The 18470-nt window shown below is 42.1% G+C and overlaps 1 protein-coding gene across 3 annotated transcripts; it reads left to right on the top strand.

The window, feature by feature from the left end:
- Nucleotides 1–996: 996 nt before the first annotated feature.
- On the top strand, nucleotides 997–17223 carry LOC123897985 (nucleosome assembly protein 1;2-like). Of its 3 annotated transcripts, XM_045948827.1 has the most exons (12): nucleotides 997–1014; nucleotides 1105–1164; nucleotides 1262–1308; nucleotides 1929–1982; nucleotides 2059–2139; nucleotides 2887–2956; nucleotides 3042–3103; nucleotides 3215–3390; nucleotides 3475–3607; nucleotides 3698–3741; nucleotides 3882–4020; nucleotides 16697–17221. In XM_045948827.1, the coding sequence occupies exons 2-12, from the start codon at nucleotides 1119–1121 to the stop codon at nucleotides 17012–17014; spliced, it is 1170 nt and encodes a 389-aa protein (XP_045804783.1). In that variant the 5' UTR covers nucleotides 997–1014; nucleotides 1105–1118; the 3' UTR covers nucleotides 17015–17221. The 3 variants fall into 3 exon arrangements, 2 of the variants coding, with proteins under 2 accessions (XP_045804783.1, XP_045804782.1); XR_006805171.1 differs by lacking the exon at nucleotides 997–1014 and having other exon boundaries at nucleotides 1041–1164; nucleotides 3887–4020; nucleotides 16697–16709; XM_045948826.1 differs by lacking the exon at nucleotides 997–1014 and having other exon boundaries at nucleotides 1041–1164; nucleotides 16697–17223.
- Nucleotides 17224–18470: the final 1247 nt, after the last annotated feature.

The following is an 18470-nucleotide window of genomic DNA, read 5'->3' as shown; positions in this document are numbered from 1 at the left end:
TTGGAGTGAAATCTCCATGGATTTTATCACCAACTTGCCCAAGAGTAATGGATATGAAGCTATCTTAGTGGTAGTTGATCGTCTCTCAAAATACAGCCATTTCATTTCCCCTCAAGCACCTTTCACGGCTCGTTCCATTGCCTCCATTTTTATGAAAGAAGTGGTTAGACTTCATGGTTTGCCGAAGTCAATCCTTAGTTATCGTGATCCAATTGTTTGTGAGCATTTTCTGGAAGGAGTTGTTCAAATTCACGGGGGTTGTGCTTACGATGTTGTCAGTGTACCATCCTCAAATGGACGGTCAAATGAAAGTGGCAAACTGGTGTCTTAAAGCTTATCTTTGGTGCTTCATATATGACCCACCTAAGTCCTGGGCGCAGTGGATTCCATGGGCAGACCTATGGTATAACACAACATTTCATGTCTCTACAGGATGTACGCCATTTGAGGCGATCTATGGCTCGAAACCACAGGTGCTGGCTGGTGTATTACGTAGAAGGAGAGACATGAGGCGAAGCAGTTGCTCAAGAGTTACGGGACAAAGACGAGGCATTGAAACAACTAAAATTTAATTTGCAAAACGCGCAGGAACAAATGAAATTGCATGTGGATAAGAAAAAGGAAGGAAATGAAATTGTATATGAGATGTGTTTGATTTGTCCGGATGATTATTTTTAAAATATATAATTTTTAATAGAGTTTAATGGATATGCATCAACGATGTAAAATAGTTTTATACAATCGTCCAGTCCAATAAACAACTATCAGTTTGCCGTGTCACATATCAAGAAAGTGGGGTGAAATGGGATGATGCGGCGGAAAATATGGTCGGTATTAATTGATAGCATAAAATTATTTGTGTAAAATTTACATTGTCGGTGCATATTCTTTTTTTTTTAGTTTTTATAGATTTTTTTTATAGATAACTTAATATATTAATAATTAAAGTTGTAAATCGACAAATGACGATCAATTAGTTCATTTATTTTGGGATCATATAACCGGAATAATATGGTAATGAATTTGCATTGATAAAAAATATGGTAATGAATTAAATGGGAGGATTTTGTATTAAAATAGAAGTTATTTCAAATTTGAATGCAGGGAATCGATTCTCAATGACTAACAAAAAAGAAGGTTTCAGCATCGCAGAGGTCAGTTCTGGTACGCATATAATCTCAACCCTTGTTTATCCCCAATCACTCTTTCATGGATTTTTTTTATGCAATTTGTTTAATTTAGTTTTCATTTTTCTTTGCAGCTCTCAATGAAGAGGATCGAACAGATGTAGTAGTTAACGCTCTCAAGGTTTGCATGTTTCTTCATCAGTTACTCTTTCTTTTGCTTCAATTATAAATTTTTTTGTATCTATTTTTTTTGTAAAGTTTCATGCTTTAATCAAAACCCTAGATCAACCCCTAATTTTGTACATCATTTTTTAAGGGTTGTGTTTTGATGATTTGATGAGTTGTTATTTAGGGTCTTGCTAACAATGGTCCCCGAGGCACTTGCCAGGGATCCTTTAAGTTTTATGTTTGTAATAGACAAGTTTTTAAGTTTTTTAGGTAATAAACAGTAGGTAACAAACTGGTTGTGTCAAAAAAAAAAAAAAAAAGTAACAAACTTGTAGGACTAGATGTTACCCATTACAAACTTAAAATAACTTATTTGTTACTTAAAAACTTAAAGGACATATATGTTACATAGATAAAATTTAAAGAACCTTTGGGTGCATTTTGCCAAAGCTAAAATAGTAAATAAAAAATTATGCATTGCAAAAACCAACATTTTAAACTTTTAAGTGTTGGCTACACAACTATCAAGAAAATATTTCTAAATTTGAATGTTTTACAAGTGCCCTGCAACACTTGTTAGCATTTGCCTATTATTTTTTTTATTTTTCTTTTCTTGATCGAAATTGTGTGCAGAGAAAGTGTTTATCCCAGGTTGAGAAGCGTGTTGAGTATCTCGAAGCGATTCAGGTATATTCCCTAAACATTATAGTTTTGATGCTAGTTTTTGTTGGTTGTTTGATTGTGTGAGGTTTTATAAGTATAGGCTGAACATGATGCATTAGTGGAAGAGAGAGCTGCTTGTGAAGCCAAATACCAAAAATCGATTCAATCGTTGTACACAAAGGTATCCTGATGATTCTTTTATTGATTGTACAGAGAAAATTGCATATCTGACATGATGCTATTTAATGTCGAATTTAATCAGTTTAATATTTGTATTACTTAATTTAAGTTCTACTTTGTTAATAGCTCGCTATAGTGGCATAACGTGGCTGTGAGGCCCTCCACCGCTACGACATGGGGCCACTAAGCACTACTGAAAGCAGTGATCAATAGCGACTGCGAAAAGTGATTGAGTAGCGGCACAATAGCATTTGTGTGCCTGTTATCGTGTTTTTGAGGGGGAAATTTTCAGAAAACCTTAATTTTTTAAATTGTTTTAATTTGTTAAGGGTATTTTTCTATTTTCTTACCCCTTTGGGTGACCTAATACCTGTTTAAGAGGCAATTGTCTCTTTAATTTTGTGTTTTTTCTATGTTTTAGTATTTATGTATGTTGTTGGGATGTATTTTTACTTTGTACATGAATTTTTAGGGGGTTGACTCTGAGAGATTAACAACATAGTATTAAGTTTAAAGTTATTGAATCTGTCCTCGTGAGCTTAGCTCAATTTGTTGGGACATCACGTACACTATATGTGCAGGAGTCAGGGTTTGAACTCCGGACACTCCACTTATTCACCTATAAGGTGGAATTTCAAGTCACTAGCTAGGCTACTTGACCAAAAAAAAAGTTATTGAATCTGATTTATATGGAAACATTTTATGTATTATTTTAATCACCGAAGAACTCATATATGAATGGTTGCAGCGGTATAAAATTGTGAATGGTATTACTGAAGTGGAAGGGGTAACAAATGAAACTACTGCTGAGGCTGAAGGTAGTAACTAGCTACGAACCACCACACTTTACACTTTTATTGTTTCAGTTCTTTATCTTCAGCAATTTTCTTGTAACTTATGCAGAGAAAGGAGTGCCTTCATTTTGGCTTAATGCAATGAAAAACAATGATTTCTTAGCTGAAGAGGTAATTTGAGAAAAGGGTTCAATTGCTAACTTCTTACCCTTAAATGCTTAAGTTTTTTTAGCCATAAAATTACTTTTGTAATGATGTTTTCATGTGTTCTCTACAAACAAGATTACGGAGTGTGATAAAGGTGCTCTAAAGTATCTGAAAGATATCGAGTGGACCGGGATGAAATACCCAGAAGGATTCATGCTTAAATTCTCTTTCGAATCCAATCCATATTTTTTAAACTCGGACTTGACAAAGACATATCTTACAGTTAATTATGAACCTAAGGAAGCAATTGGGTAAGCTGCTTTTTTTTACCTGATGCTATCAACTTGTCTGGCTTGATCACGAATAAGGTTTACTTTTGCATTTTGGTTTTACAGGACCAAAATTGAATGGTTTCCGGAAAAATGCCTGACACGGACAGTTTTCACGGACGAGCCCAAGAAAAGCTTCTTCAACTTCTTCAAACAGCCAGAAGTCCTTGAATATTCTAAAGACATTGATGAAGAAGTGGTATGGCAAGCTATCTATATAAACTCAAGGCTAAATATAAATATGAAACTTTCTACTATTGCTTAAACAATATAATTTATTTTGTAATAGATTGAGCAACTTCAGTATCAGTTGGAATACGACTATGCCATTGGGTAAGTTTAATTGCATTTTACTTGTTGTCTAAGCTATGTGTTCAACATTTATCATGCTTATAGTATAACTGTTATTCATATTGCTTTTTTTAATTTCTAATATTGAATGCTTCAATGGAATTTTGAATGTATCTTTATAGTGTAGCAATAAGAGATAAGATCATTCCATGTGCTGTGTCATGGTTTACTAAGGAGGAGGCTGCTCGGGGAAAGGAGTTTGGAGTCTTGGATTCCTCTAATAAGGAGGATGAAGGAGAGGAAGAGACTAAGATAAAAAAGGTATAATTTCAAGGGTCTTGCTAAAGTATTTAGGGATTAATTTCAAGGTATAATATCCAAAAGTAGAAACATTCTCTTAAATTTTGTGTAATTAATTTGTGATCAAGTTTAAAAAGTGAATTAGATACATGAATTATGATAAAATATTTAGGGATGGAGGTAGTATTTTTCTGACGAAGTATTGCTGACATGAGGAGTGTTGCCAACACTATTTGACACACTCTCCACCATATCAAAAATGGTGGAACACATAAACTTCGATTAATAATAGAGTGATAGTTGAAAAGAGTTTGTCAAAGAGAGTGTTAGCACTTCTCTTGCCATACGCTATTTAGTACCAAGTGCTTTGATACCAAATAATATAACATCCATACTAAATTTATCTAGAATATTTAGATGGATATAAAATACTAGCACTGGATACATTAGAGTTACATCATATTTAGTTTGAATAATACATCAAGTGTCTGAAATTCAAACAAAAGGAAATACATAGGTCTGAACCAATTTGGTACACAACGGAAACATCTAAGACATAGTTCCAAATAACATCGTGTTAATACAAGATAAGGAAGAAACTAAATAATTAGCAAGAGGAAAACTCGTGCACAACTTCAATCATCTGTTTTCTTCTTACCTCTCTTGCTCAATCTGATGATCTGATCATCTGTTTTCTTCTTACCTCAGTGAATTCATACTACACCTTAGGTGTTAGAAGTCGGGGGAAATTCTAGATGAACACTTCGGTACACATATTATGTGGATATGTATCTGTACACGGTCTAGGTGCATGATTGTGATTGGTCTACAAATAGTTTAATATAAAATGGGATTCAAAGAACATGCATGCAAGGGATTCAAAGAACTCACTTCTTACTTGAATTGAGAGAAAATGGGATTGAGAAAAGCTTGCATGCAAGGTGTTCTGGACTAGACTAATGCTAGTCCACCTAGACCCTCACAAAGTCCACATGGCTTGTCCAACCACCTCCATGTCAACATGGCACAACCTCTCCACCAAGATAGGGTAAAATTACTACTCTACCCACTATCTAAGGGTAATATCTTGGCAGTCCCTCTTAATGGGCCTTGGCTGATCCAGCCCACTAAGAGGACCTTTGGCCCAGAGCTGGGGGCTATAAATACTCTCCCTCTTGGGAGAGCAAGGTAGACACTATTCATTATTGCAATTACTCTCTCTCTAACTTCTCTCTAGTATCTCTGTTGCTCTCTACCCTTACTGACTTAGGCATCGGAGCACCTGCAGGTACAACCCCCCCCTCCGTGGATCATCTGCTCGGACCTGCTGCCTACCACCTGCTCAACGGACTTCCAGTTGGCCTTCTACCTGTTCTGATCAACAGTTAAGATCAGTGGCGCCGACTGTGGGGAACTGAGTTCTCCCCTTCTTTATTTCGAACAAGAAAACTAAAGAACAAAACCAATCAATCACTTTTTCATCATGGCCAGTTCATCTCATTTCAACAATGACGTTGAGGACGCTGCTCCTCCATCTTCTCCCCGTCTGTCTCCTGCTCTCATCACTGACCTCCAGGCCCTCCCCGAGTCAGACCCTAGAGACGGGCAGGCCACTTCCTGGACTTCTGAGGATGGCGACTTGGTCGTCTTGACTGAGAGGCAGGCAGGCAAACGCCTTCAAACCGAGCAGGGCAAATCAGCAGAGACCGACTTGTCCGCTGCTTCAGTTACCAATGCTGAACTAGCAGCACTCATAGCTGCCCTGAAGCAAACCACCGAAGCTCTCCAGGGCCAGAATCGCCGAATGGACGAGCAGAATCTGAGACTCGATCGCTTGGAAAGGAATCAGCGACTCTCAAGGAACAATTCTCCCCCGAGGAGAACTCCTACTTCTCAATCCCCTCCTCGTCAGGAAACTGTCAGACAACGACGACCTGCCCTTGAGAGGATTGAGCAACCTGGCAAGAAAAGAGACCATGTCTCCCCTCCCCGCGAGGGTATATCCTCTCCAAATGTTAAAAAAGGAAAAATTGTGGACCGAACACCTCCTCGTCATCATTCTCCCCAGGGACTCAACTTGATGACCAAACAAGGGCAGCCAGCAAGCCGCAGCCACCACACTGACCAATTCTCCAGGAGCCCAACTCCTGATCGTGAGGGCTCACCTCCCCTAAACTCACAAGAGAGTGACGAGGAGGATCCCCGCTGCCCTTTATCTCGCGACATCCTTCAAGCACCCGTTCCAAAGGGATGTGAGCGACCACCTCCTCTCCCAGCTTATGATGGACTTACTGACCCAGATGAACACATCGCATCAGTCAATGCTACCCTGAACTTCTTAAGGGTCAGCGGAGCAATTAGATGCAGAATCTTCCCAACTACACTAAGAAAGGGAGCTATGGCCTGGTACCACAGCCTAGCTCCTCGCTCCGTTATCTCATGGATGGATCTGATCGACCAATTCTGCAGACACTTCACTGCTTCCCGCAAGCAACCAAAGACTGAGGCAGTCCTGGACGCCATCTTCCAAGCTGATAATGAATCTCTCCGCAGTTTCATAGAGAGGTTCAACAAAGAAGCCGTCCAGGTAGAAACAACTGATGACATGAAGAAGTACCTGATACAAAGGGGCCTTAGGCCAAACAGTGACTTTGCAAGAGCCGTGGGAATTGAAAAACCGCGCACCTTTAGCGAACTCCTCCTTAAATCTCAAGCCTACATCCAATATGAGGAACAACAAGCTGCAGATGCTGCCCGTTATGGGCGAGCAGGAAACAACCAGCCTGCTCCTCGTTCAAATGCTGAACAATCCAGCCGAGGAGGAGGAAGACGAAGAGGCGAAAGGCCTAGGGAGCCCCGTGGACCTCCCAGCACATTCAGCAACTATACTCCCCTTAGTAAAACTCAGGAAGAAATTTGGAAAGAGTGCAACTCAGCTGAGTTCACTAAAGCAGGAATTAAATTTCCAAGACAACAACCCACAAAGCCTGGCCAAGACAAGAGCAAATACTGCAAGTACCACAAAGGCTACGGCCATCTGACTGACGATTGCATCCAATTGAAGGACGCCATTGAAATATTGATTAGAAATGGGCAAATCAAACAATACGTGAAGAGGGGCAATGCTCCCCGGGCAGAAGCTGCTGAGACCAGCAACACTGAAGAAGCTGCACCAGAACGATTCGGGCACAAGCCAGTCGCCCTTGCCATCTCCAGACCTGAAGACTTCTTTGTCCCTGACTACTTGGACAACACCTATGTTGCTCCCACACTGAACAAATGGGACGCACTTGCCCAAGCTATGGTTATCTCTGGTGGAGGTTTTGACAAACAGACTGTGGGATCCATCAAAAGAAAATTTGAAGAATTGATAGATGGCTCCTCCAACCTGAGCGCAACTTTAGATAAACCGAAAGGGCAATCAAAGCCCTTAGCCTTCTATATGGAAGAGCTGCCCGGTGGAACTGCAAACTCCCAGATACCCCTGCTCATCAGAGTGGACATGGCAAATATGGACGTCCGCAGGGTACTGGTCGACCAAGGAAGCTCCTGTGATATCATGTATTCCCAACTTTTCAAGACTCTGCAACTAGATGAGACCTACCTCACTCCTTACTTTGGATCTGATCTCTCCGGATTTAATGGAGCAACAACTAAGCCATGGGGCTATGTAGACCTGCTAGTCACCGTTGGCTCTGAAGAAACTTCAAAAACCATCAAAGTGAAATTCCTGGTAGTAGACTGCCCTTCTCTCTACCAGTGCATCCTGGGCCGGACAGCTATTGCTGACTTAATGGCTGTCCCTTCAACTGCCCACCTTAAGATGAAGTACTATACTCATAAAGGCCAAGTTGCGACACTGCATGGAGACATTGAAGCTGCAAGGAGAGTCTTCAATGCCTCCTCCAAAGGAAATGAATATATCGGGCAGCTCCCCGAGTCCAAGAAGTCCAAAGCAACAACTTCCCTGCCCTTGCCAGAAATCAGCTCCATCGACCTCGACAGCCGCTTTTCCAAACAGGAAAACAAGGATGAGAAGAAGCTCCGCAAAGAAAAGAAGGAAGACGACGAGGCAAGCCAAGAGCACCGTCGTCCAGTCCCAGACGGGGAGTTCGAGCTGATGCCCTTCGGAGAAGACCCGAGCAGGGCAGTGAAGATTGGGACAGGGCTCCCCGAACTTGCTAGGAAGCAGCTTGAAGCCTGCTTGAAGGAAAATGCTGATCTGTTCGCCTGGCACGCTTCCGAGATGCCCGGCTTGGACCCCAACGTAGCATGTCACCAGCTGACTATTGATCCTACTGCACTTCCCATTGTACAACGTAGGCGTAGGCAGTCTCCTGAGAAATCGGAGGCTGCAGAAAAATGTGTAAAAGACCTCTTAGAGGCAAATTTCATTTCGGAGGCCAGGTATACAACCTGGCTGTCCAACGTTGTACTCGTCAAAAAATCTAATGGAAAGTGGAGGATGTGTTGTGACTATACCGATCTTAACAGGGCTTGCCCTAAAGACTCTTATCCCTTACCTTGCATTGATAGACTTGTTGATAATTCTTCTGACTTTAAATTGTTGTCTTTTATGGATGCTTATTCAGGTTATAACCAAATTCTAATGGCAGTAGCAGATAGAGAAAAAACAGCTTTCATGACCGAGTCGGGCAACTATTACTACAACGTAATGCCCTTCGGTCTCAAAAATGCAGGAGCTACATACCAGCGAATGATGAACAAAGTCTTCCGAGGACAAATAGGAGACATGCTCGAGGTATACATGGACGACATGATCGTAAAATCCCCCGAGGAACTCGACCATGTCGTGCACCTTCGAAAGGTGTTCGAGCAGGCCAGGAAATACAACATGAGATTCAATCCAGAGAAGTGCACCTTCGGGGTCCGAGCAGGAAAATTCCTGGGGTTTTACCTAACCGAACGAGGAATTGAAGCCAACCCTGACAAGTGCAGAGCTTTTGCCGAGCTCCCCACTCCGAGTGATAAGAAGTCCATACAAACTCTTAATGGAATGCTAACATCGCTTTCCAGATTTGTATCCAAATCAGCACAACATGCACTTCCCTTTTTCAAACTACTAAAGAAAGAAGCAGTCTTCGAATGGACAGATGAATGCGAGCAAGCTCTCCAATATCTGAAAAAGGCATTATCAGAGCCACCTGTCCTCTCACGACCAAATGACGAGGAGGTATTATACCTGTACCTTTCCGTCGCCTCAGAGGCTGTAAGTGCAGCTCTTATTCGTGAGACAAACGAAGGACAGAAACCAGTATACTTTACGAGCAAAGCCTTGCAGGGTCCTGAACTAAGATACCAACAAATTGAAAAAATAGCCCTTGCACTAGTTTATGCTGCGAGGAGACTAAGACATTATTTCTTGGCCCATACAATTGTGGTCCGAACAGACCAACCAATCAAGTCTTTGCTTGGCCGACCAGATATGGCGGGCAGGATGCTCAAATGGTCCCTCGAACTTTCAGAATTCGACATTCGTTACGAAAGCAGAAAAGCTCTAAAAGCCCAAGTCCTAGCTGACTTCGTTGCAGAAATGACAAGCTCCTCCCCTACAGTGGACGGAGCAGATAAATGGACAATCTTTGTGGACGGAGCATCAAGCGCCACAGGAGCAGGTGCAGGTATCATTCTTGAAAATGAGAATGGCTTACTAATCGAGGTGTCCCTAGCACTATCCTTCCCAACTTCAAACAATCAAGCAGAGTATGAAGCATTCCTCGCTGGACTACGTTTGGCCGAGGATGTACAAGCCAAGGAGATAAAAATCTACACAGATTCACAACTGGTCGCCTCACAGGTGCTAGGAGAGTACCAGACCAAGAACGATAACCTCTCTGAATATCTAGTGCTAGTAAAGGAAAAGATCACCAAGTTCAACTCTGTTGAAGTATTACATGTTCCCCGCGAGCATAACAAAAGGGCAGATATCCTGTCCAAGCTGGCAAGCACAAAAAGGAAGGGCGGAAACAAATCTGTCATCCAAGAGATACTCCCTCGACCAAGCATAGAAAAACCAAGCAAGGTTGTGGACATAAATGTCATTGGCGACAAAGACTGCTGGATGACTCCAGTATACAACTTCCTCAAGCACGGAACTCTCCCTGACGACCAGAAACAAGCAGCTATAGTCAGACGAAGAGCCTGCTCCTATGTCATCCTTGATGGAAAGTTATACAGGAGAGGATTTTCCATTCCTCTCCTAAAATGTGTGGACGAGGACACAGCAGATTACATCCTGCGCGAAGTCCACGAGGGAATTAACGCCCAACACCTAGGAGGAAGGTCACTTGCCAGAAAAGCTCTACGAGCAGGGTACTATTGGCCTACTATGCAACAGGACGCCAAAGACCACGTAAAAAAATGTGACAAATGCCAAAGGCATGGGGATATGCACTTAGCTCCCCCTCGAGAACTAAAATCTTTGTCTTCCCCCTGGCCCTTCGCCTGGTGGGGCATGGACTTACTTGGTCCTTTCACCAAAGGACTTTATCAAAATCGCTACCTAATAGTAGCAGTGGACTACTTCACAAAGTGGGTGGAAGCCGAACCCCTCTCCGACATCACATCACTCAGAATCCTGCGCTTCTTCAAAAGAAGTGTGCTAGCTAGATTCGGAATACCACAGGTGGTAGTCACAGACAACGGAACACAGTTTACAGACAAAGATTTTCAAGCATTCCTTGTTGCCCTGGGCACCAAGCAGCACTTCACATCGGTCGAACACCCCCAAACCAACGGGCAAGCTGAAGCAGCCAACAGAGTAATCCTGAGAGGGTTACGAAGAAGACTCGACCAAAACAAAAAGAAATGGGTCGAAGAGCTTGACAATGTACTCTGGGCCTATCGAACAACCCCACACTCCACAACTGGAGAGACCCCCTTCCGAATGGTATATGGAACGGAGGCAGTTATCCCCGTAGAGATTGGGGAACCATCTCGTCGGACTGAGCAACCTCTAGACGAGGAGCAAAATGACGAAGCACTTCGAGAGGAGCTTGACCTCGTCGAAGAAATTCGAACGGGAGCTTCCTTAAAGGAGGCCACCTTGAAGCAGAAAATAGCTGCCCGGCATGACACCAAAGTCATCAAAAGAGAATTCGAAGTGGGCAGCCTCGTCCTAAGACGCAATGCAGACTCCCAGGATGGCAAACTTGCACCTAATTGGGAAGGACCATACCGCGTCATTAACAAAACAGAAAATGGTGCATACTATCTCGAGGACCTTCGAGGAAAGAAACTTCCTCGACCTTAGAATGCTCAGAAATTGAAACAATATTACAGCTAAGTTATTGCCACACCAAAAAAGGTTGCTCGCACTTCAGAACACAACAAATCTAGCACCTTAAACAACGGAGGGCACCATGGCACACGTGCTCATCTAAAACCATAGCAGGGGAACTAATTCACCATAAGGGAAATAGAACTCCTGCTAGACGAGGATAACTCTCGAAACGAGCCCATCGTCCCAGCGCCACGACCTAGCACCCAGCTCGCGATGGGAGGTTCAGGTTGCGAAGAAAGGTACACTAGCGTGCTCGTATTCGCGTAACTTAGAAACAACTCTAAGTGCTTATACAGTTCCCTAAACTGTTTAAGTCAAAACAGAGGAGACTACCCTCAATAAAACATGCTCAGTATCAAGCAGGGGAAACCTCCCCGGCAAAGTAACAACGAGCGCAGCATTTTTACATGCAAAAATATGATAAGCATACAAAAATAAACAGGCAAAACTTAGCACACCAACTTGCTCGAATAAGCATACCAGCATGCCCAGACGAGCACCTCAATAACGGGGAGGTAAACTCCCCGGCACGAAAGTTTTAACAGCAAAATTTCGTTAAGTTTAAAAGGGGGACAAGCTCCCCGGCTCAGATATTGAGCAAGAAATTAGCATAAAATGTGGCTAAGTTAAAAGTAGGGACCAGACTTCCCCGGTTGAAATTTTAAACAACAAAATTTCATAAAATTTTCTAAGTTATTATTAGACGAGGAGGCTCCCCGGTTGAAATTTTAAACAACAAAATTTCGTAAAATTTTCTAAGTTAAAAAGACGAGGAAACATACATGCGAGCAAGTGTAGACGAGCACTTATAAACAAGCATAGATAAATAAACAGGCACCTGCCCGGAATTGTCATAAAAATAAAAGACGGGGACAAAAGCCCACTTGTTCCAAAATTACAAATCATGGCTCAAAGGCCCCAAAAATTCAAAGAGACAAAATAAATTACAATAGAAAGGATGGGGACATCTATTCCTCGCATCTATCTTCCTGCTCGTGCCCGTCACCCTGTTCGTCTTCATGACCCTCCTCGAACACCACCTCAGCATCTTCCTCCTCTTCATCAGAGTCGCCCAGGCCAGCCGGGATAACAATCTGGCCATCCATGACCTGCCCGTTCACATGCATTCCCCGGGTCACCAACTCCACGTCAGGATTAAGGCACTTGATTTGCTGCACGGCATTCCCAAAGGCGTACTCAGTGCCCTCCACAAAGTCATGGGACAGCTGAGCAATCACCTTGACCAAGTCTGCTCGGGTGGTCAACCCCTCGGCAGCCTTGTGCTCGTTCTCGCCCGGCGCCGTAGCAGCAGTGAGCCTTTCAATCTCAGCCCGAGCAGCTTCCAACTCCTCTCCCCTTTTACGGTGCTCATCCAGCTGATCACCCCAGCGTTTTTGTTTCTCCTTAAGGTCATCCACATCAATTTTGAGCTGATTGATCCGACCTTTGGCCCGCTCGTGCCTGGCCTGGGCATTGTTCAGCTGCTCGAGTAAAGATTCCCGCTCGTCACCAAGGACAAGGGAGCTCGAGATCATTCGCACCATAGCAGCCATATCACGAGCATGTTGCTGCTTACGGACCTCCGGCTCCTGATTAAGAATTGCTGACCGCTCGGCATCAAAAACCTGAGGAGGATATTTTTCAAAAAATTTCTCCACCGTATAGCACCGGGGAACTGGAAACTGACTGCATCCTCCCATGCCCGTCTCCTCAACCGGGGAATCTTCTTCTCTTGTCCTCTTCGCTGGAGGAGGCCGGGGAGCTGAAGTAGGGGTGCCCGAACCACCAACCGAGGTCCCAATAACCTGCACGGAAGGGGTCCCCGGCCTCACTTCCTGGGAAACTCTGGCGACAATCTTCTTTTTTCCTCGGCCAGACTTGCTCGCCTTCTCATCCTGCTTGGCCTTCAACATGCGCTCGGCAATAGTTTCCATTTCGTCTGCAAAAAAATGACGAGCACGTTAGTAAAGGACGAGGAATACGAACAACAATAACATAAATTTTTCTAAGTTAAAAAGAAAGGAAGCAATACCCAAGCACAGTTTAACCTCCCCAGCATTTTTGCACTTGAGGAGGGTCCTAGTATTAATAAAACGAGGAGAGGCCTTAGGCTCCCTGTGTTCATCTCTTATTGTAACTCCCTTACGAGTCGTCCAGACCCCGGGAGTAAAACCGGCCACAAAGGCCTTCAAACTCTCGAAGGCAGCCATGTCCTCGGGAGACAAATCTGCGTCCCCGGTTGTATATTCCTTAGGCTCCTTCTGGAAGTGGGTGTACGACCAGCTTAACGGGAACTTAGGAACTGCCCGAACTATAACTTGCCCGCTGGCATCCTTACGAGCAACACCTTGCTCGTCCCTATCTTCCTCCAGCTCCATTAAACTCTCCCGGGCAGATGGAGACTCTGACCGGACGACATAGTACCTCTCCTTGAAATCCTTAACGGAATCCACAAACATCTTAAAGAGTTTAACATCCTCGTGATGCTTCAACGAAACCCAATTTTGGCGAGGTGCTCGTCCTACTTCCTTCGTCGGCTTGCGCTGAATTTTAAAGATCCTAAAGAAGAGGGGAAGGCTGAGACGAACACCTTTGTACACGAAGAGACGCTCGAACCCCATTATAAATGACCAGGAGTTAGGGTGCAGCTGCGACGGAGCCACCTGCAAGGCTTTGAGTACACTGGCCGCAAAAGCGCTGAACGGCAGTCTAAGCCCCATCTCCTTAAAAACGAACTCGTACATAGCAAAATCGTGCCCGTCAAAAGACGAGCACACCCGTTCATCCTCCCTGGGTAGACGAGTCGACCACTGTTGGGGCTCGTTTGCCCTCCGCTGCTCGACAGTGGTATATAACCTAGGATCCTTGGGAGTAAGCGCCGAAGCTATTCCCCGGGGTTCCGGAGCAACCCAATCCAGTGCAGGATCGGTTATACAGTCGACCAACATATACTTCTCTGCACCCTGCGCTTCTACAACCTCCTCGGATTCTGACATTTTAAAACCTGAAATGTAGTAAAAACAAAGTGAATTCGATGACCAAATCCACCCTTTCACCGCAATTCAAGTGAAAGGGCGCAAGATAGGACGAGGACGCTGTCCCCGACCAAAGCCCTTTTCAAATGGCAATCAAAATCAAACCGAGGAGGGTAAGCCAGGCAAAAACGGGGAGGTAGGCTCCCCAGCACTAAGGCTGTATAACGAAATTTCCTCAAAGCTTCTAAGTTAAGACGGGGAGGTAAGCTCCCCGGCATGAAATTTAAACAACAAATTTCGTTAGACTTCTTAAAATAAGGACGGGGAGGTAAGCTCCCCGGCATGAAATTTAAGCAATAAAATTTCATCAAAAATGTTCTAAGTTAAAAAAGGGGGGAGACAAGCTCTCCGGCATATTCAAACTATCTAAAGTTTGAAACGGGGAGATAGGCTCCCCGTCACTTAAATAAACTATCTAAAGTTTGAAACGGGGAGATAGGCTCCCCGTCACTAGTTATCTAACCCAGAGTTTCAAAGGGGAGGAAAGCTCCCCGGCACTAAATTCATAGAGTGCCCGGCATATTCATTGTAAAGTTCATAGATTCATAACAATCTATGAACGAATTTCCAGAAAAACGCCCAAAACAGGGCAGAAACAACAAGAAATAGATCTAAACGAGAAATATAAGAAGAATTACCTTGAGTATGAAGAAAATCTGAAGAACGATTTGACTAGTAAGTTAAAACTTCAGAGAGATTCACAATTGAAGAGAGAGAGTGAAAAGTAAAAATGAAATTCACTCTCCTCTATTATATAGATCAAGCCAGGAAAGTGAAGAGACGCTTTGATCCAATGGTCCTTACACTCCCTCGTAAAAACCAAAGCAGTAAATGCACCCTTTCACATTCCCAACGAGTAAAGCTCCCCGAATTTCACTCGAGCAAGCCATCAAGCAAAAGGGCTATATTTACCTCCTCGTTGCTAACTTCTTAGGTGCAGCAACGAGCAACAATTGATATTATCTCTTCGTCATAGTCGCGAGCAGGTATACTTCTCGTTGTTATCTCTTCGCCATGGCAACGAACAATTATTCCATCTTGTGCAGTATCTCCTCGCAGGAGATACGAGCAACTATTCCATCTTGTACAGTATCTCCTCGCAGGAGATACGAGCAACTATTCCATCTTGTGCAATATCTCCTCGCAGGAGATACGAGCAACTATTCCATCTTGTGCAGTATCTCCTCGCAGGAGATACGAGCAACACATTTGAACAAAACATTGCAAGCGCTTGCTACGAGCAAGGCTTTGACGAGCACCTTCCTCGTCCACATTTGTTCAAGAGAGGTTGCAAGGAGATTTCCTTCTGCACTTGGGCACACATCTAAAGTCATCACTCCTATGCTTAGGAGCAACGACTTGGGGGGCTCCTGTTCTGGACTAGACTAATGCTAGTCCACCTAGACCCTCACACAAAGTCCACATGGCTTGTCCAACCACCTCCATGTCAACATGGCACAACCTCTCCACCAAGATAGGGTAAAATTACTACTCTACCCACTATCTAAGGGTAATATCTTGGCAGTCCCTCTTAATGGGCCTTGGCTGATCCAGCCCACTAAGAGGACCTTTGGCCCAGAGCTGGGGGCTATAAATACTCTCCCTCTTGGGAGAGCAAGGTAGACACTATTCATTATTGCAATTACTCTCTCTCTCTAACTTCTCTCTAGTATCTCTGTTGCTCTCTACCCTTACTGACTTAGGCATCGGAGCACCTGCAGGTACAACCCCCCCCTCCGTGGATCATCTGCTCGGACCTGCTGCCTACCACCTGCTCAACGGACTTCCAGCTGGCCTTCTACCTGTTCTGATCAACAGTTAAGATCACAAGGGTTTTTCTTTTGGAAAGAAGAGTGGAAAATTTGAATTTGTAAAGTTAGGGTGGAGGGTGTGTTATGTGTGAGAGTGGGAGAGAAAGAAGTGAGTTTTCTGATCAAATGAAACAAGTGCTAAAGTCATATGGTTTTTGGCTTCACTTAGTAGTGGCAAGTTACTAGTTTGCTCTTATATGAACAAGTTATTAAATTTATATTTTTATCCGTGAATTTTTAACGTACTTGTTTTAACTTGAATTTTGTTTAATTTGATATTTTTGAAATTGTTATTAACTTAGTTCTTTTAAAATTTAATTTAATTTTATCTCATTATCCGTGGATAGACATGATATATATATATATATATATATATATATATATATATATATATATATATATATATATATATATATATATATATATATATATATATATATATATATCATGAAAGTCAATATTCACTTGCTTTTGAAAAAAAAAAAAAGTTAATATGACATCGATCTAATCAACAGTCGTGTTGATATATTATATCTATTTATGTCCAGATCTTAATCATGGAGCATCATCAGCAAGATCAGGTGGTTAGGAGCAACTCACATTCGTTCTACCAACCATATAATTGCTATGATGAGGAGGATATATATCACCCTGGTAATGTTGATTTAGATCAGCCGAAGAGTCTAAACGATGACTCCTTCCTTACAAGTCTCCCGGATGATTCAATGTATCAGTCGATCATGTCAGCAGATTTAATTGTTCCCGATTTTACGGTTGATCATAATCCCACTACTTGGAATCAAGGCGTCGGGAATCCATTTGTTGAGAGCGGAGAAACGACAAAGACAAAACACAAAATAAGTTAAAACTTTGAGAACAACTCCTTCATCAATGTGCTAGAAATCCAGTAGTTTGATGGAGTTAATTATTATGTAGGTCTTAAATGGTAAGAATGTGCGTAATCTATTAGCATTGTGTTAGGTCTCAAATATTTTGGATACTTTTAAGTGTGCTTCTTAAAAATGAAAAATGGCGAGCCTTTTTCAATACATTATGTGATTCCACATCATTGAATATGAAGCAGAAATTCTTCCATACTCATACTCTGTCCAGGGCATTGTAAAAAAATTCAGCCCATCCAATTGTTTTCAAGGCTAGAGGAAATCGTTTGCATTTTTCAATTACTTTTTTAGCAATCTCCTTAATGTCAGTATTTATTTGAGGATTTTCATCTAGGAATTCAAGTTTGGAAAACAACTTCCACCAATGTTCTTCTTGTAATTGTTCTAGCTGATTTATTCTAGTTGATCGCATGGTTATGGGGCTCAGGGACTCCTTTTAATTAAGGAATCTGTAATTGGTCACGCCGAATGATGTTGGCGGCATTTTAAGGAGAATGGTTGGTGCAAATGATGTAGCAGAAAGGATGAAAAGTGTGAAATTCAAAGAACATAGAATGAGGATGGTAAAGGAACATGATTTTCTTTCTAGTCTTGGTAGAGAAATTGAGTTAACGGCTAGCATAAGGCAGACCCCAACCTCGAATAAGGTAGACATTGTTGTAGGAAAATAAGCAATCCATATCCTTTCAATTTTCCCTTTATTATTTTATTTAATTTTTTAATTACATTTCTTATTCTAGAGTTCAAGAATATACTTATTATCTATGACGAGGGATCTGTTGACTTCAGGAGTAAGTCTTCATCGACTTACTCCGCTTAATAACTCGATATCGGCATTATATTTCTTCAATCCAACCGTTGAATTCAAAAATCTCATTGAGTAGATCAACTCCACAAATTTTTATAAAAATTCAAAACCGTTTGATACTTTTTCTGATAACTTCAATTGAACGTACGACAAACTTTTAAAAAAAAACCGTTGAATTTCAATAGTCTGAATACATAACTACATTTTTTGAATGAGTTTTTCTAACCTGTGCAACATTGCACAAGACAAGGAACAATAAATGCACCATTTTATGTGGTGCATTAATAAAATTTAGAAAAATCATATAAAATGAGGCATTTATTGTTCCTTATCCTGTGCAATATTGCACGTGTTAGAAAAAACCCTTTTTGAATTTCTATCACGTGAAAATAATTAAAAATTGAGAGGATCTCAACTCCATTTATCGCTGAAAATTAGAATATTTATTATCACGTGGCATCAGAGATAAAATCAAAGCTTTTAAATTAAATAGAATCAACGGTTTAGATTTGCTGTCAAATTTAATTTGACACCTCGGTGTCAATTGATCCTAACCTTATATATATATATATATATATATATATATATATATATATATATATATATATATAT

The sequence above is a fragment of the Trifolium pratense genome, linkage group LG7 (assembly GCF_020283565.1).
Source record: "Trifolium pratense cultivar HEN17-A07 linkage group LG7, ARS_RC_1.1, whole genome shotgun sequence".
NCBI lineage: Eukaryota > Viridiplantae > Streptophyta > Magnoliopsida > Fabales > Fabaceae > Trifolium > Trifolium pratense.
Note: the sequence above shows the minus strand (reverse complement) of the source record. Positions and strands in the feature narration are given on the sequence as shown.

Bases quoted from the DNA above. Each gene is read 5' to 3' on its own strand.
- LOC123897985 (XM_045948826.1), top strand. From the start codon at position 1,056: ATGGGAGGATTTTGTATTAAAATAGAAGTTATTTCAAATTTGAATGCA. The intron at 1,309-1,928 runs GTTTGCATGTTT...AATTGTGTGCAG, and splicing joins TAGTAGTTAACGCTCTCAAG to AGAAAGTGTTTATCCCAGGT. The intron at 3,608-3,697 runs GTATGGCAAGCT...ATTTTGTAATAG, and splicing joins AAGACATTGATGAAGAAGTG to ATTGAGCAACTTCAGTATCA.